At 48.5% G+C, this 27,322-nt stretch overlaps 2 protein-coding genes across 9 annotated transcripts; one reads left to right on the top strand and one right to left on the bottom strand.

The window, feature by feature from the left end:
* On the bottom strand, positions 1-20,543 carry prim2 (DNA primase subunit 2). 4 transcript variants are annotated; one of them, XM_086181203.1, is made up of 14 exons: positions 20,332-20,543; positions 18,544-18,696; positions 18,340-18,452; positions 16,865-16,959; positions 16,638-16,758; positions 15,841-15,936; positions 15,002-15,139; positions 12,149-12,216; positions 10,122-10,194; positions 9,729-9,914; positions 3,489-3,615; positions 3,318-3,400; positions 2,467-2,535; positions 1-600 (listed from the first exon to the last, which is right to left on the bottom strand). In XM_086181203.1, exons 2-14 carry the CDS (start codon positions 18,686-18,688, stop codon positions 373-375), a joined length of 1,542 nt encoding a protein of 513 aa, XP_086037329.1. In that variant the 5' UTR covers positions 18,689-18,696; positions 20,332-20,543; the 3' UTR covers positions 1-372. The 4 variants fall into 4 exon arrangements, with proteins under 4 accessions (XP_086037329.1, XP_086037330.1, XP_086037327.1 ...); XM_086181204.1 differs by lacking the exon at positions 20,332-20,543 and adding an exon at positions 19,925-20,059; XM_086181201.1 differs by lacking the exon at positions 20,332-20,543 and adding an exon at positions 18,897-19,176.
* Positions 20,119-27,322, top strand: rab23 (RAB23, member RAS oncogene family). 5 transcript variants are annotated; one of them, XM_086181206.1, is made up of 8 exons: positions 20,119-20,550; positions 21,445-21,550; positions 22,536-22,769; positions 23,314-23,399; positions 23,556-23,712; positions 23,798-23,880; positions 23,979-24,071; positions 24,148-27,322. In XM_086181206.1, exons 3-8 carry the CDS (start codon positions 22,615-22,617, stop codon positions 24,279-24,281), a joined length of 708 nt encoding a protein of 235 aa, XP_086037332.1. In that variant the 5' UTR covers positions 20,119-20,550; positions 21,445-21,550; positions 22,536-22,614; the 3' UTR covers positions 24,282-27,322. The 5 variants fall into 5 exon arrangements, with proteins under 5 accessions (XP_086037332.1, XP_086037334.1, XP_086037331.1 ...); XM_086181207.1 differs by lacking the exon at positions 20,119-20,550 and adding an exon at positions 21,107-21,193; XM_086181208.1 differs by lacking the exon at positions 21,445-21,550 and having other exon boundaries at positions 22,563-22,769.

Below are 27,322 nucleotides of genomic sequence, written 5' to 3'. Positions count from 1 at the left end.
TTTGTTTATATGAATTTTATTTTCATCCGTCCTCCTGCTCCCAGCCACATTCCTGCCAGCAAATACAATGACAGAGTTACTGAGACAGCTGGGAAATGTTCTAGTCATCACCCCCCAAAACCACGTCCCTGCCAAAACGCTGAGCACTGAGACTGCACGGGAGCCATCAGAATTCAGAGCAGAGGAAGCCGACACACTGGAACACTCGGGGTTAAACAGCTAAATTAATGATGCAGCGACGCCGGCGTATTAACAAGAGATTTAATAAGCTAGAAAACTTGGCTGTGGTGTGATGTTGAGGTTAAAAGCTGTCCTCACGTCACCCTCAGCCTGACACAACAAACACGAGCTCACGTGTGGGGACAACAAAAGTCAGGGGTCTTGAAAGAAAGAGTCCAGTTCCTCCGTCATCTCAGCTAAATCCTGGGTGGCGTTTGCCGCCACCTGGCGAGCTGCAGTGGAGCCTCTGGCAGCCGAGTTTCCCTGCGACCTCTGAGGGGTGTCCGTCTCCCGCTTTATGTCTTTGCCTCCACCCAAAAGCTTCTGACTCTCCACAAAGTACTGGTTGGGGTGACTGAGTGAGAAACCGGCATCCTCGATCTGGGACGAAGGAGAGGGAAGTTTCAGTTTTACAGCAGACTGGTGATGGTCACCTTTCATTAGACGAGTGCAGCGCCCTTTGTTTAAGGGGAGGGGCCACATATGACATCACAGAACCTCGGGGCGTTTGGATCAAAATGTCTGACTTTGATGGACTGCACCCGAAACCTCCATGTCAGACCACAGACCCTTGGATCCCAGACTTAAAGCTCAGCGCTGCACGTCCATGAGGCGCCAGCAATGCTCTCGCCAGGTTTGATGCCGATTGGCTGAACGGTTGTTGAGCTGGTCGAGTGTCAGACAGAGATTTCTTACTTTGAGCCAGAATGGCGGAGTGACATGTGCTGGATTGGTCATGATGTGGAACGGTTTGCTAATAATTGACTCATTTACATGAAACCTAATGAGGGCTGCAGGCTCTCACAGCCACATTAGCGAGCAGCTGAATACTTCATCAGAGCAGTGGAAGGACGAAATGGCCTGTCAGGACATAAAATGTCAAAAATCACTCATCACGATGCAGCGCGACTTCATTAGCAGGTGAAGCTCCAGCTCTTTAATTACCCTTTCAAGCAAAAATCATGCGTTTGTGTTTCTGTAGCCTCTAACACTGAAGGTGTGACTGTTGCAGAGGCCCAGTCCTCAGGCCAGCATCCCGTCTCCTACCACGCTCCCGTCTCCTACCACGCTCCCGTCTCCTACCACGCTCCCGTCTCTTACCACGCTCCCGTCTCCTACCACGCTCCCGTCTCCTACCACGCTCCCGTCTCTTACCACGCTCCCGTCTCCTACCACGCTCCCGTCTCTTACCACGCTCCCGTCTCCTACCACGCTCCCGTCTCCTACCACGCTCCCGTCTCTTACCACGCTCCCGTCTCCTACCACGCTCCCGTCTCCTACCACGCTCCCGTCTCTTACCACGCTCCCGTCTCCTACCACGCTCCCGTCTCTTACCACGCTCCCGTCTCCTACCACGCTCCCGTCTCCTACCACGCTCCCGTCTCCTACCACGCTCCCGTCTCTTACCACGCTCCCGTCTCTTACCACGCTCCCGTCTCCTACCACGCTCCCGTCTCACCTCAGTTGGATCTCTCGTTAGCGTTTCTCTCCCAGATTTCTATTTCTAGATTGTGAGTTTGATGCTCATGGTTTGTCCTGTCAAACAAATGAATTAATTTTACACGAGACTGCAGACTGAAACTTTTTTCCTCATCAACTGTTTGAGTGGACTAATTAAAAGAGCAAATACAGACAGAGCAGACGTGAAGTGGCACCTCATCAACGGGAGAGCAGGAACACAGCAGACACGTCCTCATACATGCATGTGACTAATGACTCATCTCTTTACCAAACAAGCTTCTTGTTTTTCCATTTCCTGGCTGTTTGTGTACAGGATGGCCATAACTCATCATTGATCCGGCGGGTCGAACCTTCTCTTGCTGATTGGAGAATAAACTCTTTATTCTCTCAACATTTTGAACGGACAGAACGAGTTTGATTGTTTTGCAATCAATGGCTGTGAACTCATGAACCCAATCCTGATAACTGGGAGTGTTCGTCGATGTGGAATGGTTTTGTTTTGCGACCGGCTCTTGCGGTGGTTTGGAGTTTTTTAAATTTATCATCGGTTCAAGACACAGACCGGTTTCTGAGGGGAGCAATGTGGATTCTTACATTTGAGATGTCAAACTGAAGTTTTAGCCACGGTTCCAGGACGTCCTGCCAGTGAGCAGACATTTCAAACAAATACATTTCTGACATTCGTTTCATCGTTATTTGCCTGAGAAAACAAGAATCTCAAATGTGACCCGCTTGGATGGGTTAACCAGGCAGTCTAAAACGGACCTCCCCCAAACCCCTACTTACATGGTGTGTCAGCTCAAAGTACTTCTGGCACGCCAGCTGATAGTGCATCCCTTTAACCAGCTCCAGGATCTGCAGGAAAAGCACAGGAAGTGGTTAAAGGAAGCTTTTCTCAACGCAACAGAGCAACAAGGGACCAGCAGCAGCACAATTCATCAATTCTTTTAATTGGCTTCCAGTCAATAAGATGGAGCAGAACAAACAAACATGAATCATGATGACATCAGTGGACAAAGAGCTTCCAGAGGACTCTGCAGATGGAATGCAGACGATCACGCGTGTATTTCAGCTCATTCTAAGATGCCCTGGCCCTGGTCTTCGTGGAGTCTTCACTCAGGTCTTCAACTTCTTCTTGTTGCGTTGTCTTTCCTGATTTCTGAAGCAGTTTCAAGTTGAGAAAGCTGTTTGAAGGTCCAGACATTACCTGGGTCACATGAGCACGCCGACCCACTGCAGTGTTCGCGCGACGGATCCCTCCGACCTGGACGATCCAAGCATCACCAGCAGTGTCTTTGTTTCAGCTACATTTGGATTAAATGTCTCGTTGACATTTTGTTGAAAGCTGGACCTGGTGTCTGTCCTGCACTGACCCCAGGTCTGTTTGATCCAGAGTTACTGACATAGTTCTAAGATTTCCAGCTCTCTGAGGAACATTTTCATGACCCTAAATCCTCTGAATCAAATTAACCACAGGCCATAACCAAGATTCTCTGTTCATCTTAACTGGACCGTGGAGTCTCTAATACGCAGGTATTAGTGAAGCACACTTCCACGTCTCAACTTTCCTGCTAGAATTATTTTTCCAAAAACATTTCCAAGTCTGTTTATTTTTGAGAATGGTGAGTCCCACCCACCTGACTGATGCCACTGGGAGACACCTTGTAAAACTGGAGCTTCTGCTTCAGCAGCTCTGGGTCGCTGTGACGAAACGGACACCCTGCAAAACAGAGCCGACAGGAAGCGTTGCTCTTCTAAGAGCCGTCCAGTGTCTCAACCACAAGGCCTGCTAACAGGCAGCAACTCACCGTGATGGTCGCCCTGGCTCGGCGCGTTGGACAGAATCACCTTCATGCAACTGGAGGGGGTGTAGTCCGCTCGCCTGCCTTCTTTGCCAAACATGTGACGGATGCTGTAGGCATAAGCTTTGTCAAACTACCGAGAGGGAAGAAGAAGAGAGGAGAGGGAGCATTAGCCAGGACGAGCGTGACAGGGACAAGGTTGGGGTGAAACGAGACGTTCTCATACATCATGCCGGGTCTGGCAGCACGTTTTCCTCAATGAAATATCGAGCTATTAGAGGGACCCTGCTGTGGAGGTGTCGCCATGCTCCGGATAGCTGAATTATGAGCAGCCAAGTAGGACCAACGTTCCGTCTCAGTGCTCCGGCCTGCCCCGGTAGACCAACCTCATACAAGATGAGGGGCTCACGTTTGACTTGTGTAAAAGATGCGTTTTAGGAAATTTAAGATGAGAAAGACACAGGGGTCTGTTGAAGATGTTTCTGAAGACTGTTACCACGCTTGCAGTCCTCAGTGTTTCAAAAACGGCCGCCACAGGAGGCTTTGGGGGCGTTTCCCGTCATTTAAAACCAGTTAAACTGAATATTCTGGTGCATGATGTTGGGTTGAGCTAGCATAGCAGTAGCACAAGATGTTAGCCACTCCAGTAGCGAGGCCTCCACACGGCTCATTGTTTCTGAACACGCTGCTACACTGCGTCACGCTAGGATGCACAGCAGCTGATCATGCATGAACTAAACGCAGGTGTGTCTCACCAACCCTCCTCCAAATGTTCTCACTCAGACATTTCAGTCTGAGCCACTGGTGACACGTCCACAGGCGTGTGTGACATTTGAAAGCAAAAAGCCAATTTATTCAACTGCAATGACTTCAGTCAATCTGGTGAATTCCCTGATTAATCCTTCCAAAAAACAAAACTTTACTCACCGAAAACACACACACAGGAAAACCCTGCACACACACGCGCCAGAGGAGCTGCTTCCACAGGCCGGCAGCGCCTCTGTGCAGCCATTACAAGTGAGTTACAGGCTCCCCACCTCGGAAAACCCAACAGTAAAATATCCAGTGAGCTTCAACTGTGGCAGAGCACAATTGCCATGACGGCACCCATCATAACATATTCATGTTGCAATAAAACCATTGAGCTCTCCGACGTGACAAGCTGCAGCAGCAATTTAAGAACACATAAAAACCTTCAACTGCAATAAATCTAATATTAATTGTGGGGAGCTTCGGAGGATTCAAGAGGCCGTTTCCAAATTTAAGACCTCACCCCCTACTCCATTAAAATGAACTCTGCTTGCACAAAAGTGTGTTTAATGTGTACTGTGATCTAATTGGAACATAAATATCTCTTATGTGGTGTATAGGTGATATAAACTTGCAGGTGAGGTGGATTTCCTGCCGAGCGCTGAGGTACTTCAGCTCTTTCTCACAAGCTGGAATAAAAGCGTCACATTCTCTGAAAGAGACCCTTGTATGTGAGGTCACATTCTATCAGTCGTCAGGCTCTGGGTCAGATGCATCCTGGTATCCCTGACCTCCAAAATACGCAACCACAGGAAATCAGAATCGAGACGAGACAGAGAGGAGAGGCGTTATGGGAGCAGAGCCACATCTGCATCCCTGAAACATCCCCCCACACTCCAGGACACATTCACAAAAACCTGCGGCAACGGAGACAGAGAAATAGGACACAATCAAAGGGATTACGTGCAAGTGTGTGTGTGTGTGTGTGTGTGTGTGTGCGTAAACTTGGCATGCCTTCTTAGGCTCAGTCCATGGTGACTGATCTGCCTGTAGCTGCAATCCCTCTTATGTGTAATACCATTAAAATACTTCCTTTTTAGTCGGCACTACAGGCCTTTTCACTTCCAAACAAGAAAAAGGTGAGGGACTATGAATTACCAGGAGCGTTAACAAGTGCACAATATCCATGTGTGTAAAAGACGCAGGAGGAGGAACCAGACCAGTGAGTCCTTTACTTTCACTGGTGGGGATTTCGAACAAAAGGCAAAGGAGACCAATTACCACTCACGTCTGAGACGTTTTTAACTGGCGCTGTAAGAGGAGTCCGATGTCACAGCGGAGCAGATTTATGACAGCGCAGGTCTGTTTTAAAAGAACACCATCAGAAAGGAAGTGAGGATACGATCACAGGGGCGGAGAAGTGGACGGTGAGGAAGAGGACAACATCAACACAGTATGAATACTGCAAAAGACAAACCGCTCCGAAGGTTAGCAGCACCGCTGGCATCTCAACTCTGATCGTGTGAACTTGAAAAAGCGACCACGTGAAAGCAAACCCGACCAAAGGGAAAAAGATAATTTGTTAAAACTTCCAGGAACGAGTTCTGAATTTATTCTTCTCCAGGGCAGCTAACGGGCATCTAGAGGCAAAATCAAACCTGCAACAACTTAAGAGCAGTTCGAACCATGCAGTTCATGGAAGGAGGCAGCCTGAGGAGCTCACCTGTCATGTAAAAAAGGTGGCAGTCAATGGCAATGAATTAGTGAGGTGAGTGTGTCCCGAACACGCACTCCTTCACACAAATAAACCCTCTTCCAACACAAGAAAAATGCAGAGATCACATTGATTTCATCAATTTCCTCACTCCCTCTAGCCTGATATTACATTGCCTCTTCCTCCAGGCCTCCCTTTCAGCATCGCTGGCTCCCATCGCTCTCTGCCTGTCGCATACTAATGAGGGTGCTCTGTGCAGCCTGCCACAAAGTGCCGCCCCTGACACAACACATACGTCACAGCAAGCGGCGATCTGGTCAGCGCCATCCTGCTGCCTCTGCTGGGAAGCAAGAGCTGGGCTTTGTGTACAGCCGTCACACTTGTGGACAGCAACCGTGACCCCTCAGACGGCCGCTACATGAGTTCAGTGAACTGGGGTTCCTGCGGGGCCCCTCCTGGCAGCCAATCACAGCATCAGATGGTCGCTACTGTGCAGCATTCGTCATTCGAATCAAAACACGAGGGAGGAAGGCTACTGGGGATCTTCCTGACTTTAGAGAGTTAGCATTGTTGTCAGGGTCCCTCGTCCCCAAAGTCTGAGGGGTTTTGACTAAAAGTCTTCAATCATGTGTGTATCAGCAGGTTCAGGTCTACATCAGATCCACCAGTAACACCAGACCGGTGGATGGTGGAGGTTCAGTTCTACATCAGATCCACCAGTAACACCAGACCGGTGGATGGTGGAGGTTCAGTTCTACATCAGATCCACCAGTAAACACCAGACCGGTGGATGGTGGAGGTTCTGTTCTACATCAGATCCACCAGTAAACGCCAGACCGGTGGATGGTGGAGGTTCAGGTCTACATCAGATCCACCAGTAAACGCCAGACCGGTGGATGGTGGAGGTTCAGTTCTACATCAGATCCACCAGTAAACGCCAGACCGGTGGATGGTGGAGGTTCAGTTCTACATCAGATCCACCAGTAAACGCCAGACCGGTGGATGGTGGAGGTTCAGGTCTACATCAGATCCACCAGTAAACACCAGACTGGTGGATGGTGGAGGTTCAGTTCTACATCAGATCCAACAGTAAACGCCAGACCGGTGGATGGTGGAGGTTCAGTTCTACATCAGATCCACCAGACCGGTGGATGGTGGAGGTTCAGTTCTACATCAGATCCACCAGTAACACCAGACCGGTGGATGTCGGAGGTTCAGTTCTACATCAGATCCACCAGTAAACACCAGACCGGTGGATGGTGGAGGTTCAGTTCTACATCAGATCCACCAGTAAACACCAGACCGGCGGATGTCGGAGGTTCAGTTCTACATCAGATCCACCAGTAAACACCAGACTGGACCTTGAAGTCATTTGACCCTGGTGTAGTTCCTTCATAAATAGGGATGGGAATTAAAAACTGGTTCTTGTGAAGAACCGGTTCCCAATGTTTCAACTCCTTGTAATCATTTGCCAGTTTTGCAAACACCTCTCATCAATTCCAGTAGGCATGAATGACGTCACCATGCACGTTGCATTGGTTACGCAAGCTACACAATGTGCGTGGTGACGTCATTCACCAGTGCAGCCAGCAGGAAACATGGTGCCCAAGTAGCACAAACGCTTGAAAGTTTGGTTACATTTCATGAGAAAGGATGACAACAAGGCAACTTGCAAAGTGGATATTCCATCACAGGGGGAACTACTACCAATACGTAGAAACATTTGTACACACAGCCTTCAATAACTTGGAAAGAATGTCGCGTTTTCAATCTGCTCCGGAGTGAATCTCAACCCAGCAGGCGCAGCAATGTTAGCGCGTCCTCTGCTGTTAACACTGCAGGTAGCAAACCAACAAATGAGAATCGTTAGGAGAATCAATAAAGAACCAAATCGTTGAGCAGAATTCAAAATGGAATTGTAAAAATCGTATCAATTCCCATCCCTGATCATAAGCTAACGTTAGCTTAGCACTGCTAACTGTTGCATTCAGGCTTCCAGGATCATCAGAGTGGATCATTACTGACGATGATCCAAATAGACTTTTCTCACCTAACAGCTGATTTTCTGCAAAAATCCAAACTCAAAAGTGACGATCCCACTGACTTCCCGTTGAGGGGACTCAGGGTGATGCTAACAGGTTAGCCTACAAAAACACTCTCAATTGTGGATTGGATGTGTAACCTGAGCAGAGCTCCGTTGTTACACATCACACTCGACTAAAGTCCATGTGCTGCTACGACCAACGGTGATTCAAAACATCATGACACTTTGTAAAATAAATAATCTTGAAATGAAAACAAGCTTTAAAATTACAGTCTTAGCAGAGCCGTACTACCAAGCTCCTGAATTTGCTCCCATTCGTGCCGTCTCCAGTCTGAGCCTCAATCCGTTTAGTTCTGAACATCAGTATCATTGACATTTAAGGCCCTATCTGTCTCACACATCTCCCATCGACCCCACAAAGGTGTTCTTGTGTGCCCTGCAGGGTGATGGACAACCCTCCCAGTAACAGCTGTGGTAAAGTTTAGATACCAACACCATCAAGGAGTCTCTGGATCTTTGTGAATCCGAGTGTAAACACCTTAAAAAGTCAAACACCAGTTCCTCTCACAAAATACCTTGACGACCACTGACTGATCAGGCAGGAAAGAGTGCAGACCACCCGCAGTGCCCTGGTAGGGATGCACTCCTACACATGACAAGTCAGGACAGGACACCTCTGGGCTCACCCGGCCTGCTCGTGATGCGCCACCCTTGGGTGGGACTTCATCAGTGGGGGTCAGAGCGGCTGGATTTCTTTAGCTGCCTCTTTACCTGAAGGTTGGAAACTTCAACCTCTGCAGAAAACCTACAGAAGACAACACTTCTCTAACTTTCGGTTTGATGCTGAAGCAGCCGACTGTTCCACGTGATCATGACAACCTGTAGTTTACTTGCTTATGTTCTCTATTCAGGAATGTGTTCAGTTCAGGTGAATGACTTACTCAAGGACCGGCTCAGAGTGGAAAGGGTTCCACCAGGCCAGCCCGGGTGGTGGAGGCTTACACTGTAACAGGGAGAGATTTTCTCAACAGACCAATTCACCAACATGAACTACATATTTGCAGCTACTGTTGGTTATAAATGCTCACGTAACCCTCGGCAAGACCACTTGAGCAAAATAATTGTTTCATCTGTCGCGATCGTGCCTCCCCCGGATGAGGAGCGCCGTCGTCTTCATGCTGAACGGTGCTGATGTGTTAACAGTGTCTCCTTCTGAGAGATGCAATAACTGAACACACAACCACTTTAGTCTTCATTAGCCTCCTCACGGGGGGGCCTGCGAGTAATGGCACCATTGAATCTTCCTCTAATCAATACAGCTTTGATGAGGTCGCTTCATCACCGATAAACCGGCACCAACCATTAGAGCATCGAACAGCTCTGCAGAGATTATGGGTTGGGGTCTTACAAATAAAGTCCCACACATTCTAAATACCCTTAGTACCTCTGTTAGAGGGCGGCATGTCAAAGAGGAACGGCCATAGCAGTGGAAGTGGTTGATTCTTACATCAGACCTTTAACTTACCATGAAACTAGCTTCTTGTGACACTGTAGACCACATCCCATCAACCGCAGCCAACACACTCTTCATTCCAGAGGTGGAAATCCCACAACATCTCAAGATTCTCTCACCCTATTTTGTGTTCACGATACGATCGTGAAGCCTTAATTCATTCTCCAACGACGTACTTAGAAATCAAACATGGACATTAACAGGCGGAGAGGTTGCTAGCGTTACCTTGTCTGCATCCACTTTGCCCCGCACGAATTCAGACCTCCAGAACTGCAGCGCCTGCTCCAGAGAGAGGCCGATCCCTTTGAGGAAGAGGCCATACTGCATCCGACCACCGTGGCGTAGATGATGGTTCTCTCTGAGGGCCTGATGGAGCTGCCTCATACACAGAGGGAAGGACTTTCCTGAAAGCTACCAGCAGACAGCAGTTCATGAACCCTTCTTCTCTGCTGCGCTTCACGTTCATCATTCTTTGAATTAACTGATCAAAGCTAATGTTGCGCTAAACTTACGGCAGGCTGCTAGAATTACAGCCTGAAAGTAATTATTCTCCTCTTACACCAAATATGTGGGTTCAAACTGCAGCGTAGAACCTTCTAGAGGGGATTCAATACTTACTGAATCAATCTGTTCCAAGGAGATCTTCCCAACATTCTTCTGGATGCTGTAGTCCTGGCCCACATAGGCATGACTGGCAGGCCACCACAGGACACCAAGAGGGATCAGAGCAGAGTTATACGATTAAATGGTCATAAAACTAAATGAATTCTTGTGTTCTCCCACTCATGTTTCATAAACGTAACCAAACCGACGAGAATCCTACTGCAGTGCTGTTACACCCACCACCTGCAGGCGTCCCCAAATCTGACGGGACTTCGAACTTGAGGACTGTGACTTTAAAACTAAGCTGCTATTAGATGTGAGTCCTCAGTCTCTGGCAGGCTTGAGAGGCGGTGCTGCACATCCCATTGTGTTCCCCCTACCAAAGATTAGTAGCACCCACTAATCTCACCAAGCTGCCCACTAATACCCCTCAACAATCAGGCGACATGGCTTCTCCCAACCCAATATTAATGTTCTTCCTTTTATCTCCCAGATAACGCCCTCTCTGTGTTCGGAGCTGCTCTGCTTGGCTATTGATGCTGCAATCGAGCGCGCTGCTAATTCACATTAAAAGTCTTTCAACGAGTGAGAGGTTTTAATCTGAAATCACATGCGGTAGGCGCAGCCTTCATTACCGAGGTGACAGCTGCGCTTTTATTCAATCAAAAGACTAAATGGACATTAAGGCGATGTTTTTGTTGGTACATTGCTGGATCCATTTTAAAAAACACTGTGTGGGACGACAGCACAGAGGAAGAAGCTGAGATGAAAAGCCTGCTATCAGATGAAGGCAAGGTGATACAGCCTGTCCTGTCTGATCGACCATCGCCGGCTCTGACGGCAGGCGCTTATCGATCCGTTTCAGCCATGATTTTGACCCGCCAATCAAGGATCAATCTGGGAATCTATCGCAAATGAACACCATCAGGGGTGGGCCCCTCAGCAGCAATCCTGCCTGGCAACACAGTATGAAAATAATGGGAGAAAGTCAGAGCAAACCCGCTTAACAGGTGGAGTCATGTGACCGGAACCTTCTCACGGAGGACAAAGGCCACGTTAGGAGGGGTGAAAGGATGAACACTGCTGAAGAATATAAAATCGGTCAAAACTTTTCAGTAACATGAAATTTAGGGAAAAAATTGTTTTCTGAAATTTGCCAGTTTTATTTTATTTAATTTTTCAGTTTTTGTAAAATAAGAAAACAGTTTTCAGATTCTTCGATTAATTGTGGGAGAGTGAGGTGTCCTCACAATACGATCTTCTACTCTGACACGAGACGATGCGGCGTCACGCATGAGTGGTCTGATGGGCCGCCTCAGACCACTCAAGTCTCCGCTCATCACCAATGATGAGGAAACAGTCATAACGAAAACAGTCATAGGCTTTTCCATTTTCTTTAAAGACATAATTGAAAATATTCTTCAATTTCACAACATTTACATTCATTTTTTTCTGCATGTAAAAAATGGAACTATGCTAAAAACATGTTTTTATTCTGAAAATACCAGGATCAGCAACCCACCAAAGTAGTTGGAAAATATTGGCATTTTTATATCGGGGGGAAAAAAATCCTCCTAAAACGTGCCTGTGTGGCAGATAATAAAAGTCTGAGGGATGTGATGCTCATCCGACTGGATTACCAGTGCCACCAGTGGCACCAGTGGCACCAGTGGCACCAGTGCCAGACCAGACACGCCCATAAACACAACTAACTGGGCCATTTGGAAAAAAGAGACCGAAGCCTGCAGAGCCTTGCAAAGGGAAAGCGTTGGCTACATGGAACGTTCAAGATTAAAGGAGTGTAATATGGACTCATACTCAGAGTTTGCCTTGATGACGTTAAATAAGAGCTCATTACTAATCGAGTCACGTGTCCTCACACCCTGATTGAACCATGTGTCCACCCGAGTGTGCCGCCCTCCAGAAAATCTTATTGAATTGTCATTTCTGGCTCCGCACAATCCTTCACCCTCTTGGTGAGTCTCTTTCCTCACCGCCGTCTTGGCCAGACGGCGACCAACGTTATCAATCGTGGCGCCTACCTGAGGTGGTTGAGGAGAGGTTGGAGCCGTTCATCTGAATGCACTGCTGGCAGCGAGCGGGCCGTCAGCTGCAGGAGAGATTGGCATCACATGAGTAATGATAAATACCGAAGGGTCGGAGGAGGAGAAGAGCAGAACTCTCCGAGTGACACAGAACATCAGTTACCACGCCGAGCCACGCCTGGCGACTTAGCTCAGTACACACGAGTTCATTAAAAGTACAAGTGCTCACACCCTGACGCACACATCCACCTGCACAGGTTAACTGGAGTCACAGTTGAAAGGAAAATGTGAAAATGCAAATTAATATCTGGAAAAGAACTCGATTATGGGTCGCTTCAAGAATGTGTTAGCAAGTAATTATGAACACAGAGCTCCTGAGTGAGAGATGAATCAGCACAACCTCTGACAACATTCGCTAAATACACGGGAGCAGACGCCCACCAGCACAACCCACCCCGGCTTCCTGGTGTCCGTCGGCTGTCACGTGACGTTGACCACAGACGCACCAGACGGCCGATATTTTCTGAATAAGAACGAGCTGACATGAAATGTAAACTCTGTTCATAACGAACAAACACATAAACAAGTCCTAACCATCTTCTTCGTTGGTATGAGCAATGATTGACAGACCCTTTCTTTGTTCATTGAGCGATTCTGCACGGTAAAACTATGTAAAGGTACTCAGAAGCCTTATTTCTTTAAACAAACAATGTACCTCCATTAATATCTATCATTTCCATACATGAGCATTTGAATAAAAACCCTAATTAAAATAGAAAACAAGAGCGCTCTCTGCTGGACACACTGTGTTACAACATGTTTAAATTCACGTTTTCTGCATTTTATGTTTCAGAAAAAAAATTAAAATTGAAGGCAAACGAAAGTTTGTCCTCCATAAGACAGAGCTTTACTGACTCCAGTGGTTCAACAGCTGCATGACTCACACAGACAGCTTCATGGGCAACAGGAGAGGTGGGAACTGGCGTCAACTGGACTGGCAGTCACCAGTCGCGCAGCGTTGAGGAGAATCATCCTCACACTAACAAACACAGCCATGGTTGTGCAGCAGGATTCCACTCCAGCACCCAGGGCCCAGTAACCAGCAGCTGATGGGCGAGCGGCTCAACCGAGCCAAAGTCTTCGTTTTCCCCCTGAAAAGCCGACCTCACTGTGCCATGATGGAGGATCATGGTCACCTGCATGTTTGTTTCTCTGCAGATGTCAGTGACGGCAGCAGCTTTGCTCATCAACGTCCACTCAGGATGAGCCACCAAACAACCGACAGAGGCCAGGCCTTCACCCTGACTCCAGCTCTCATGCATCCTCAAATCAGCCACGTTCAGACAAGTCCTTCAGTTCATCGTGTGACATTTAAGCAAAGCTGCTGCTTGGCATGAACACAAGTGTCAAGTTGCTGCTGGGACTCTTAAACGTGGCACCTGGACTGACAACAGAACGCCTCACCGACACGGGAAAACGCTCACAAAAAACTAAAACCCCGCCCAGGCATGCTTGTGCTGCGTCAGGGCGTCCGGGCCCGAGTGCCAGGGAAGACCAAAGTCTGACACAGCAAGGAACAGAAAGTGCTGGCATCTCATCCATATTATTAGACTAAATCACCTGCAGCGTCAGACCCTGGGCTGGCCCACAGGGAGCTCAACGCCATCATCAGTGCACTCTCATTTTTCAAGCGTCACATTAGAAAAGCAAATTTCACAATGAAATCACAAACTCTCCTTTGAGGGAGCCGACTTCCCCCCGTCTTCAGAGAGGTTTCCAACGTTCGGATCACATGACTGATCAGCTGATTCCGCTGCCGTCGTCTTCAGGGATATTCAAAGATTTTCATCACTGCACAGCAGCAACACGTCCACTTCTAGCTGGTACTCCAGAGTGATTACGGCTCGTCCACTTGAAGGTCACCGTTCGCTGACTGACAGCTCTTCTTCTTCTCCTCTGCTCCTTCCAGCCACGCCCGACTGCCTGCTGCGTTTGCTGACTCACACCTGATGCAGTTTGTTTTTTTGAGACGTTTCAAGTTTGCTTTCGTTGTCACTGGACAACGAGAGGAAACCCAGTGATCCTGCCAGAGCAACGATTACCCAGCGTTCGACCCTGCGGCGCCACTCGTGCGTTGAACGCCACCTTCTCCATGATTCCCTGCTTTATTTGGCGAGCCAGCAGTCACCACTCAGAGACTGAATGTGAAGATCAGCTAAAAGAAGAGGTTAATAATAGAAACAACAGCACTGTCACTCCCTTCGCCACCACCAACTGCACTCTTGTCTCCACACATGTATTAACAGGGAACACGTCACATGACAGGCCCCTGGGGCGTTCAAGCATGTCGACAACATGCCTTCACAGCCCCCCCCACCAAACAACAACATCGTACCCGCAGGCCCCACCAGCTCTCTGCTCGTGGCTGTCCCCCGTGTCTCCGGGTCTCCCCGCGGACGCGTCACATGTGCACACTTCTTCACCCCTCATTTCAACCCCACAGTCCTCCAGGATGCCTCGGGCCACCGAAGCAAACAAACAACAGCTGCATTCTAATCAATTTACTCGCACATCCAGAATTACTGTGAACAGCAAGTAGTGTATATTCACACACGCACAACAAGTGGACAATAACAGGAACACATGTACCAGAGCACCATAGGACACGCCTGGAAAAGTGTTGGCACGAGCGTGTGGTGCTTTGTCATCGACTACACTGTAAGATCTTTCTACTTGTGGTGTGTTTTAAACTACAGCGATGTGTGCGTGGGCGTTACAGGATCTCATTTGACTGTCAGCCCTCTGGAATCCATTATTCATCTCACACGGGGAACAGCGACAAACACTTACAGCGAGCGCCTTGGAGAGTCTGGTGCGAAAATCATTGAGAACGATGGTGACGATGTCCTGGTGAGGGATGTACACGTAGCCGGCCTTCAGGTACACCTTCCTGGCTCGCACCAGATCCAGGGCGTCTTGAAAAGGAACCTTCAAAGTGAAACAAGAATGGGGAGAGCAAAAGGGATCAAATATTAATGCTTTAAAATATACATGTTAATATTCCACTTGCATGCATGGTGAGTATCAGGGTGCTAAGACGAGCCCTTTGCAGATTTGACTGCTTAAAAATGTATAGAGAGCCAAGGCTTCACAAATATTCTAGCAATATCTAATATGGCAGTGAATAAGAGCGCCAGCAACACTCCAGGGAGGTGGTGCTGTTTCTGTCTGTACTTCTCAGCTTGTAAACAGATGAACTGTGGACTCCAATGAGCTCAAAGGCCAAGACGTGATCAGTTTTTCCTTAAAAGTGAGACAAACTGAAGAGACTTCAGATCCTGACTGGTGATGCACGCCACTCTGATGTAGGAACTCAAACATGTGAGAGCACGAATTTTAATTAAATTAAAAGTTGATTAAAACAGCTCCGGGGAAGATTATTGGCTTATTTATTTCTCATCATAAAACAGCAAGTCTTTCTGGCACAATATTGGCAGAGAGAGAAGACTTGAATTAAAAGTCGAATAAAACAGACAAGTCAGAATTTCTGGAATCAATTTTCTATTACAAATTAAAATGGGGCAGCTTGACTGTCACATCTGGGCAAGTCAGACTGCAAAATCAAGCCTTCTGTCGTGAGAATCCTTCACCCTCTCAGCAGTCTTGTCAGAGAGGGAGCATGAACTCACTTTATAGAAGTCCTGATCCTCCACGGTGATTCCACTGACGGCGTGACTGGAGCTGACGAGTTTATCCAGCAGAGCCCTCCTCTCCTCCGCGCTAATCTGAAAAGTTATTGATGAGGATGATGAATGTCAGCCAAGAGCTGCAAAGGCACAACTGTCAGTGTTAATATATTTAGTATAAAGGTCCGTGGAAAATCAAAAAAACACAACCAACGCACCATTAGTCCATGCCTGACATAGAAGGTTTCAATAAAATATTAAAAAGATTTCATTTCTCCTTTAAGTAGTCGTCCACATTTTGTGGAAACCTTCTGTAGGGCTTTTATTCACGTGAAGACACAAAGCACCTGCGTACGCACTTTGATTCACGCTGCTTTGTCTACAACACAAAAACCCTCCTCCATTAAATATGACATTTTAAGGAGAGTTTTACAACGAGAAAAACAACATGGGAAGTGACGAGCTCCAGGGTCCCTCAACGTTCCTGAGCCCGATTAGTGTGAGCCAACAGCATCCTCTAGTGGTGACACACTGCAACTACACACAGGCACCATGAAGGGACAGAGCGCCGCTTCATGTCAGGCAGAGAGGGAAGCGTGATGACCTGAAGCCAGGAAGACCCAGCAGGAGGCGTCTGTGTCGGGACACCACTGAAGAAGTGAACGCTGGTCTTCCAAAAGATATTCCCTCATTTAGAGTTGAGTTCATCTTTACCTAAGCAGCTAAAATGATGTCAGTGGCAGAAAATGAACGCTGAAAACTTTAAAATACAGAGAAAACAAAGCACTTTGAAAACCTACCGTATCATAATGCAGATTATTTCTGTGCAGAAATTCCAGTTTTTGTTTGGGATGCAGGTCACCGAAGCGAAAGCGGAAGAGATCGACTTCCTGTTGTATAAACCATCTTCTCAGATCCTCCCTTCAACATCCCAGGAGAAATAAACATTTGCTTTATCGGCATTTAACACACCCACACCCACACCCACACCCACACCCCAAGAACAAAGAAGGAGCAATGTTCTTACGTTTGGCAGTAGGCCAGTCGAAGAATGAAGTGGGAGATGTGGTCTTTGCGCCGCTTCTCGTACTCACTCAGTCCGCTCTGAGATTTTCTTTCCTCCTTCGGGGACAAAAGAAAAAGTTCTTTTCTAGATTTCGGTTTTCCTGATGATGTCAATAAAGCAGGAGCCAACAACAACCCTGACAAAGAGAAGTCAAAGTGCAAACGTGTTGGTGGAGAGCTTGATGAGCTTTGATGAACCCTTCAATGTTCCGTTAACTCAAACATTCTCCTCCTTCCAAACCGTTTTGGCAACACAAAACCGAATTGACAGATTTTTTAAAAGAAGGTCAGGCTTCCCTCTGGAGGAATGTCTCCATTCAGATGGGATGGATGTCGGGACACTGGACCTCCATCCCATCTACAGTCTGGAACTGTTAAACCCTGAAACCTCTATCCCCCTCTCAGCTCTTTTCCCTCTACCAAACTACCATGTGAATAAAAACCCCGTCATCACAAGATCTCCTCTGGCGAAGGTCATTAAGGTCATCAAACAGACAAGTGATGATGACGCATCATTCTACTTACTCAGCCCAGTGACTTCACTGGGGACCACGAGGACCCCTTGGCGAGGAAGCGTGTATCATAATGTTGTGTGCTCTGCAGGTTGTGGCTAAGGAACATGTGAATGTGAACGTGGCTCTGACGACGCCAGCGAGGGAGAAAAGGCTGTGTCCTCTCTGGTGTTTGACCTCAACGCTGTCTGTCAGGTCTGCTGTTACGCTGGTCAGGCACGTCGGAAGGATTTGTGACCGTTAAGCGCCACACACACCATTTCCCTCGCCAGAGTGCTGGTCAACATTCTGAGGCCGAACATTCGCCGCGGGACGCTCTAGTAAAGTCTGGAAGCGGCAGCTGCGTTTCTGGCAGAGAAGAACTGGGACGAGGAGTTCCTGCTGGGAGAGGAAAACATGCAGGCGGGGAGAAGTGGAGCGGGACGTCGCCAACGCGACTGGGAGAGGCCAAGATATTCACCATCTTGCATTAGACGTCTTTGACTGAAGACACCTTTCATGACTCATGAACAGACTCCGCCCCCAGGTACCAGTTCATTGGTTGCTGATGAGTGAGCGCCACTACAGGTTTAACCTCTGAGCCTGTGACATCATCATTATTCAACTCATGGTGAGGACACACCTCCTCTGGCTGCTGCTCATGGTGGGAACAAGTAAGAATAACGTGGTTTCAAAAACAGAGAGGGAGAGCGGCGATGCTGGATTTCATAGGCCTGGTCAAAATGTGGTTGCCATAGAAACAAAACCCATATGCAGCTTTTCTTCCCTCTCACCATAGGAGAGTTTCCTCCCTCCCAGTGCTCCCAGCACAAGATATCAACGTTCCAGCCATGGATCAGATGTGATCACGGGGGTGTCCTGTCAGCAGGACGCAGCCGCTGCAGCGTGGGACCTTGTGACAGTGTTTAGGTGAAAAGTTACTCACAGCCTCGAGTCTGTAGGGGAAGTTGAGGTTTTTGGACTCAGCCTCCAGTTTTCTCTTGTACTGCTCTGACATTTTCACCACGCTCACCCCCAGAGTCTCAGTGGTCTTCAGCACTACAGTGGCGTCAGAGGAGGAGGGTCAGCATCGCCTGGTGAGTTTCAACCAGGGAAACAACATAAACCGGCAGACTGGAGAAGCTCTTACGTTTCAGCCTGTCCACAGCAAAAGCCTCGAATTCCATGAGAGAGATGTTTTCAAGGGGAGGCTGCCCGTAGAACTGCAGTGCGTGTCCGTAGAGCTCCTTCTGAGGGTTGCTCACGAACTTCCTCCTCCTGCTGGTAAACTCCATGATGCCTGCTGACGGTGAGGAGGACAGAGAGGTAAACACGGGGGCAGGGGCGCAGCCACGGGCTGTGGCTCATCACCGACCAGCACAGTTAGCAGCACCGCTAGCTCATACAACCGGCATTCACATGGTAGCGAGGTTACCGAGACTCGGCTTGGTCGCGCATCGGTCACAACAAGAGCTACAGAGATGGCATCAAAGGGTTACGTACGGTAGAGGATAACAGCCCGTTACACCTTCACCAGGAACGGGACTTGAACGGAGCGGCAGCCGTCAAGCAGCGACGGACGAAGATGCAAGCGAACTGACGGTAGCCGAGTACAACGCGACAAACGCTCGGAGACACCGGGCAGCAGCTGGCGGCCGTGTTGACTCGACCTGTGGAGACGAGGACGGTTCTAACCCGCCGAATCCCGCCAAACCGACGCGGGTAAACGGTGGTGGATGACTGGAGTACCGGCGGGCGACGGGCGGGCACTCAGCGGAACCCGCCAATCACAGTAGCTGGTGACGCGAGCCAGCGACGCTCGGTATTATACGCTGCTCTGATTGGTTGATTTCTCTGAGCGCACACGATGACGTTCGGCGGACGTCCTGCCCTCCGAAAGACATTGGCACTTCCGGTGGCAACTCCTGTTGTCGTGACGGGGGGACCTGCCACGGTGGTCGCGGACGTGACACGCCTTGACCTGCAGATGGACTCGCGGCTGCAGCTGCTGAGAAACTCGCTTTAAGTTTGCAAGCGTGATTGTAATGTATCTCTAGATCATCAGTCATTGTACATTTGCCCTGCTGATTTTCAATAAAGGTGAAGTATTCCTGTGTTATGAAGGTTTTCTTACAGTTTGCCAAACTTAGAAAATTAGATTTTCAAATGCGAAGATAATACATTTCAGATGTCAAAGTTCAAGTCAAAGGAATAGAGATGGGAAAGTCAGGGATGAAGTCGGTCGGAGACTAAACACTGAAGCCTCTCCCCCAAGACGCTTCTTCAGCTCTGGAACCGAACGCAGAGCTTTCGTATGTGAGACGAACTGGACCGGTCCTGTAGACCAGACTCCGACTGAAGACACTCACAGCTGCGCCGGGCTGGAGTCTCTGTGCCGGCGTGTAGGAGGGAGCTGGGGTACCGGAGAGAATCCCCCAGACCCCGGCCCGCAGGCAGATTCGAACCCACAACCTTCTTGTGCGGCTACAGTGGTTATTTTTAGAAACATTGTGATACTTTGCAAAACTTACTTGACAAAAATACAGCATAGAAACATTTTTCTTGTTGTTTTCATGTACATTTGTGGAAGAATAACCAGGAGGATGAGACACACAGGACGGAAGTCTTCATCGTCAATATCCGCCATGTAGGCGCGGCGTACCGCTGAGACTCAGAAACTACAAACGTTCCCATGACTCCAGAGCGCAGACGCTCGTGCGTCGTACCCTCTCTGACTCTGCTGCCTAGCAACAAACATTAGCCAGCTAGCCCGCTAGGCTACCCGTGCGCTACGTAGTTAGCTGGGAGGTTGGGGTGCGCTTAGGCAGCGGTCCGTCCTCATCCAGCAAATGTCACTGGATTTAATCAGATGCCGACGTTTACCGAAGTCTGCCAGCTGGCGGGAAGCGGAGTTTACTGTGTGTGAGCGGGTGCTAACCAGATCCCAGCGTTGGGCGAGGCACTGGGCTCGTCTCTGAGCAGAGAAGCTAGCGTAGCTGGGCAGCCCGAGAGCCAGAGTTCGCGGCATCACCGTCGCCTCCTGTCTCAGTGAGGCACACCTAACTGGGAAGCTGTAGATATGTGATGGTGGGCTAGCACACTGGTTCCTTCATCCAATGTTGGCGGACACCGGATGAGTTGTACCGTGATTTGACAGGTAAGAACCGCTCGCGCCTGTGCCGCCTCCGTCCAGTCCGCGGTCCACCAGCAGCTGCTCGCTACTTGAAGCTCTGAGAGACTGCAGAAGTAACCGAGGCAGCTTCAGAGGAAGCGTCACGAACCCCCCATCTGATTTGTCATGCCAGCCCCTCTGAAGGGTAGTGCGTCTCCTGGCCGTGGTTTCTTCTGCTCTAAATGACGTAGAGGACGCGGTTTAGAACCTCTTCACCCTTTGGGAACGATCATAAAGAACCTCCTCCTAGTCCTCTTCTCCTTCTCCTCTTGAAAGTGTGTGTGATGAACCACCTCCATAACAAAGCTGTTCCCTTTCCATTTTATGAATTGTGACGTCAGGAACCTTTGTAGTTGTAAGTCTTGTAAGACGCAGTCCATGGTGGTGTGTGCCCTGCTGACGTCATCATCTGTCTCTGCTCTCATGTCTTCATCAGATGCACGCTTGGTATCCATTATTTAGGTTTAGGAGCATTTTGCCAGGTCTGAAGGAGACTGTCACATGTGCACTGTAAGGAGGCTTCACATGGCTTTCATGTCACACGTGCAGTAATAATCAAAATGTTGTCAGATGAACCAGGTTACGGTCCTGGTCCTGGTTTGGACTGCTGGTGGTCAGGAAATCCAAGGTGAGATGAGTGTGGGCTCCCAGGAACAACCCACTCACAGCGCCGCAGTCACGCTGTCAGCGTCCACTGGGAAGAGCTTTCCCACAACATGTTGTTGAATACACACACACTCACAGTCAAACTCCCTCTCTCTCTCTGTCGCTGTCTCTCTCTCTGTCTCTCTCTCTGTCTGTCTCTCTCTCTCTCTGTCGCTGTCTCTCTCTCTCTGTCTGTCTGTCTCGCTCTCTCTCTCTCTCTCTCTCTCTCTCAAGACCAAGTAGTTGTGTGTGTCAGAGCCGCTGCCCTCGCTGCTAATGGAAGAATAAACAGGGTGAATAGCTGCTCCCAGTCCAGTCCACAGCGGTGGGAGTTGCGACGGTGTGTTTCTCTCTAAGTGCATTCTTGTGGTAATCTGTCCTGGTGAAATATTTTCAGAAGCACAAACAGATTCATGGAATAGTATTCTTTCTTTCTAGTGCTGATTCTTAATTGATTTCTGTAGAATTACCTTTACCTGGAAAAAGCTGTGTGTGAATCAGTGCTGTAATGTCCAGATGTCATTGACATTTATTGAATTCATTATTGAATTGAACTGCTCCTCCTTATTCAAATGAATCCCACTGTAAACGGACACAACCCCATCCAATGGAGCAACACTAAAATGTTTAGTCACAGACACAAACTTGTGCTAACAAAATGGTAAAATTCACGTGAACCAAGAGACCTGTTTAGACGAAGCACTCAAAACAGGAGTGAGAGTCAAACCAGGGTTCACGTGGAACGAATAGATCCATCCCATGGTCCCGATACCACGCCAGCGTTGGCATCAGTGCTGGACCAACACTCGTCGCCAGTCGATTGTTGTCAGCCATGCTAACAAGATAGACACAAAGGAGCAAACACACTCAGTCCAGATTCAGGATGAAGAGTCCACACACTCAGCAGAGGCGTTCCAGCGTAGCCTTTTCTCAGTCTCTTGCAAAGATGGCGTCTTTGCTCCTATAAGAAGAGGACGGATGCAGCTGTGGACTCTGAAGTTGTTTCCTCTCATGTTAAAACATATCTTTGTCCCAGTCTTAATAATAAGTCCACCACCTTCACATGAGGATGTGGGCGTGCAGTGCTCCCTGCCAACACATCAACAATATTCTCTGTGTTAGCGAGCTGTAATTACCACGTGTGGCAGCAGCTGCCACTGTTGACTTCATGTTCCCTGATGTGATTCACAGAGGGAGCCCCTCTTCAACGGCAGTTAATCTGAGCCATGATATACTCAGTGTAGTTGCTGGTTTGGATTTCTTATCGTGTGCCACAACAAGTGAGTGTGGAGCTTATTTATGGTCCCTTCACTGTCTGCTTTCAGGCAGTGTGAGTGTTTGTGTCACATCAGGAGACGCGCCCAGCCAACGTGACCCTGAGACCACCAACCAGACAGCGCCACCATGCTGGAGGAGGACATGGAGGTGGCCATCAAGGTGGTCGTGGTGGGCAACGGTGCAGTCGGCAAGTCCAGTATGATCCAACGTTACTGCAAGGGCATCTTCACGAAGGACTACAAAAAGACCATCGGAGTGGACTTCCTGGAAAGACAGATCCTGTAAGTATTCAGGTCCTCCAGGGTCCTCCAGGGTTCCACAGACTCGCTCTTACAACAGCGTTGTTTGGCTGTGTCAGCAGCTCATTGGTGGAGCCTCTGCTCACACAGAACCGGCCGGGTCTGCGTGTCAGAAGCAGGATAAGGGAATGTGTCGCTGCACGTGTGCCTCCTTTGGTCCAGGTGTCTGTTTGGGGGGGGGGGGGGGGGGGGGTAGTGCGAATGAACGGTGTCAGGTGAAAAGATGTGGTTAGCGTTTCCACGAGTGACGGAGGAATCGTGTGGAGGTTTGCGGTGAATCCCAGAGCACCATGAGTTGGGGGAGGCCTCAAAGGAAAGAAAAAGGTAGCCTAACTTGGTCATCAGTAAAATATGAGATGACTCTGAACGGTGGAATGTGGGTCCAAAAAGCCCTCATTTATGAATCGACTCAGGTGTGAAAATGGGGCCGACAGTGAGCCGTGGGCTTGGAAGGAGATGTTCAGTGCCGTTGACGCGTGCAGAGAAGCTGCGCTCTCATCAACTCATTTCCTGCTCTTTGTTTCAGTGTCAATGACGAAGAAGTGCGACTGATGTTGTGGGACACTGCCGGGCAGGAGGAGTTTGACGCCATCACCAAGGCCTACTACCGTGGTAAGACCCCACCCACGCACCCGGGTTACAGATTCATGTTCCGGCAGCACTCAGCCATAGGGCTCCGCCACGTCCCGCACTGATGCATCTAGAGGCCAATCCCCTGCCAGCCTGTTCTGAACTTGGGCTCAGTTCCGTGTGCTGGTTTTATTGCAGGTGCTCAAGCATGTGTGCTCGTCTTCTCCACCACTGACAGGGAGTCGTTCCAGGCTATCGACAGCTGGAAGGAGAAGATTGAAGCAGAGGTTGGAGACATTCCTACGGTTCTTGTGCAAAACAAAATTGACCTCCTGGAAGAAACTGTTATTAAAAAGTAGGTTTCTTTGCTGGTACATTCACACAGGAATGTGAGGAAGCAGTCGTACGCAGGATAACCTTCTTTGTGACTTGCATTGCAGTGAGGAGGCGGAGGGTTTGGCTAAAAGGCTTAAGCTGAGGTTTTACCGCGCCTCTGTAAAAGAGGACCTCAATGTCAACGAGGGTGAGTTTCTGAACACGTGAGCCAAAGGCCTACTGGTCCAACGCAAGTCAAATTCTAGATGTTGCTGTGAAAACATGCCTGCTGTTTTTCTCTCTCAGTTTTCAAGTATTTAGCTGAGAAGTATCTCCAGCAGCTGAAACAGCAAACAGCAGAGGAGACAGAGGTGGTCCACACAACCAGCAATAAAATAGGTACACAGCTGCTCAGCGTGTCATCAAGTTTCCTTCGCCAGAGTTACATGTCTCATAAATCTTGTTTTCTCCAAAGGTGTCTTTAATACCACTAGTAGTAATGTCAGCAACCAGAGCTCCAGCAACGGCAGAGAAGTCATCACACTGCGACCTAACAAGCAGAGGACCAAGAAAAGCAAAAACCCCTTCGGAGGCTGCAGCCTACTCTAGGTCACGTGATTTCATTTCTACATTACTGACTCATTTAGTTCTGACAGGAGCAGCGTGTAAGATTCAGTGACATCTAGTGGTTAGGTTGCAGAATGCAAGCACTCGGCTCATCCTCCATTTGGAGTTGCCTGCAGGACAATTCAAGTCAACATTTGTCACAATTTGGGTTCTCAAACATAAAATTGTCATCAGCTGCCTGCGTGTCTAAACACTGAGGTTGTGGTTTGGCCACGCAAATGTGTTCAGCAGCGAAGGCAGCTGATTGGTCGATACTCTAAACATTGAAACTAGTAGACCAAACTAGAACGCTGCAATACTGGACGGTCTTTTCTGAGCAGTTATGCACCAGTGCAGACTCAGAGGACGAGAACTCACTCTTCATGAAGACAGGAAAGAGAACCACAACGGTACTTGCACTTGGACCCTGCTGGGTCCGTCCGGGATGAAGCTGCTCATCGTTGGTCCCTATTTGATCTTTTATGGAAGTTGGGTTAAGCTGCGCAGAGCAGATGGAGTGTTGCAGGAAGTCAGACACAGGAATGGCAGAGAATATGATCAGTGTTCGAAGTAAAACATCCTGTGCAGATCATTTCTCACCGACAGGGCTTTAACCAAACGGCTACAGCTCTCACCAGGAGAGAAAGTGAAAACAATTCTAAGTGACAAAAAGACACAGTTTAACCACATGGTCTGCTCGCCCACTCCAGAGTCTTAAATGGCAGTCAACAGAATCAGCACAGGCTGCTTCTGAAACTGAACGGAGGACTGAACAAGATGGCGTCGTACTGGAGCTCTGAATACTGAATTGTGCTGAAGGGTCTCAGTGAATCCTACACACTGCTCCTCCAGGACGACATGGCACATGTGATGAACGTAGCCACATGTAGAAACCAAAGCTCACCGAGGCCGAGTAATACCTGGCTCTACCACTCTCTCCTGGACCGTTCGATTTGTCTCGATTCATCGATTCTTGGATCTGCATCGATATTCTGAGCATTTGTAGACTCTTGGCTCCACCTGGTGGTTACTGGAGTAACGGCAACACCTGCATCTGAATATCTGGTTCCCCGCAACAGTGCTGGGGAGTTCCTCCTCCGGGAGAACATGAGGACACAGCCTTGTCGACACAGTAACAGCCAAGCTTGCACTCTCGCTCATGTACATGGTTTTTACCTGTCACTCATTCCTGTGTTTTACATTTCAACTGTGCAATATGTTTGTACGTATTCGAGGATACACGGATCATTTTGTACCATATTTTTCTACCGTTCAACAGAATATGGTTCAAATTATGTTGTTCATCATTAACATGATGCTCATGACTTTAGAGTTGATTCTCTGCACAAAAGTATTTTTGTACTAATCACGAGAGTGTTGAGTGACTGAAGTTCTGATCTGCTTGACGTGGTGCCAAATCCCTTCTGTCTGAGCTCCAGTCAGGAGCAACGCTGCAGAGGTCTGAATGTAACACGAAGTCCTAGAATGTGCTCTCATCTCTAACCAAATATATCTTCACTATCAGCTTTTCCACGCATTTGCTTTCCAGTCTGCGTCCAGATCCGTTTTCTACATTCAAGCAGGACGTTACGGTAGCTGTCCCCCTGCTCTCTGGCTCCTCGTACCTGAGCCACTAACGAGGGCAGGGGTTCCTAAGCTAAGGGTCAGGACCCCCTGAGGTTTTTAAATGCTTAAATCATTTGTAAAGATTTAAAAAGTACTTAAGCTACCATAAGATCGCAGTCAGATATTTAAATCAGTGGGAATTTGGTTGTGTTTGGTGTGGCCTCCAGGGTCAGAGGGTCACGAGTCTCTTGCTCCTTTATTTTTAGGGTCCTGAGCAGGAGGGTGGTGGTTTTACTTGTTGGTATCCTACATGATGACATGCTCCACTGCTTTGGTTATACTTTATCACATCTTTGAGAAGGTCTTTGTTCAGCTTTCACCAGACGTGTCCCCTGAAAGACAAGCACAGAGGGAGAGTTTGGTTTCTGTCTCGTCAGCCTGTGCGGTGTAACTGACCTGCCGCTCCTCTTCGGTCCTGGACTCCTGAGCACGACGAAAACCTTCACCAGGACCGGATCTTTACTGGGGACGTGCTTGTGTGTGTCGGAATATGCAAGGCAAGTTTATTCCTCCTCTGTATGGCAAAGGGATGAGAAAGAAAGCTAGTGGTTGCTGGGGCAGCCAGCTGCCTGTCAGGTGGTTTACAGAAGGGGCAGCGGTCGGCCAGGTCGTAAGGGTCTACACCCTCAGATGGACGGCCATGTTAGTTCCACGTGGGTGGGATACTTGAGAATACATGTGTATGCATGCTTTTGACTTCTTTAAAAACATCTTATGACTCACTTCAGAGTGGAAACGTCCCGCTGACCTGAAACACAACCCTCATTTCCTAGTCCCTAGTGGAACTCCTAACAGGTACTCTTCACGTGTTCCCCGGTTCTACCACTGCTACCCAGCTGGCTTCTTTGTTCCGTGCTATGTGGGAAGAGACAAGCGGTACAGTTATGTTGCATGCAAGCCCTTTTCTCATCAGTGAATGTGGAACCATGGTTGCAACGCCACAATGCCTTAACCATGTTTACATTTACCTCCACCTGTTGTAGTCCCTCGTGCTGTAGCCTGCACACTTCACCTGTAAATAATTAATTCTCAACTTTTCTCCTCTTGTAACATGTTTACTGTTTGCATTTTAACTGAATGGATTAAGCGCACTTTATCAGTGAAACAGCATCGAAGAGAACAGGAAATCAACACTCACCACACTAAAGTGCTGTCACTCAGGTGGTGAATATTCCTCGTGTTTTAATCTTCTTGTGTCACGACTTCATGTGCTAGAGTCGCACATCAAAACACGCAGTTTGTATGATTTCATTCTCTGACAACAAAAAACTCCAGTTATTGTTGAAGTTTTGTTTGAGCATTTGTGTCACAACTGGAAGTGTGCCACACCGCTTGGGATGTCATGACTGGGAGATGTTTGGTGGTCAATAAAATAAATAAAGGTTCACTTTTATTCTGGGCTTCCATTGTTAACGTTT

Source organism: Aulostomus chinensis, chromosome 16, assembly GCF_037954235.1.
Source record: "Aulostomus chinensis isolate RoL2024-O1b breed Wild chromosome 16, RoL_Achi_v1.0, whole genome shotgun sequence".
Taxonomy (NCBI): Eukaryota; Metazoa; Chordata; class Actinopteri; order Syngnathiformes; family Aulostomidae; genus Aulostomus; species Aulostomus chinensis.
Note: the sequence above shows the minus strand (reverse complement) of the source record. Positions and strands in the feature narration are given on the sequence as shown.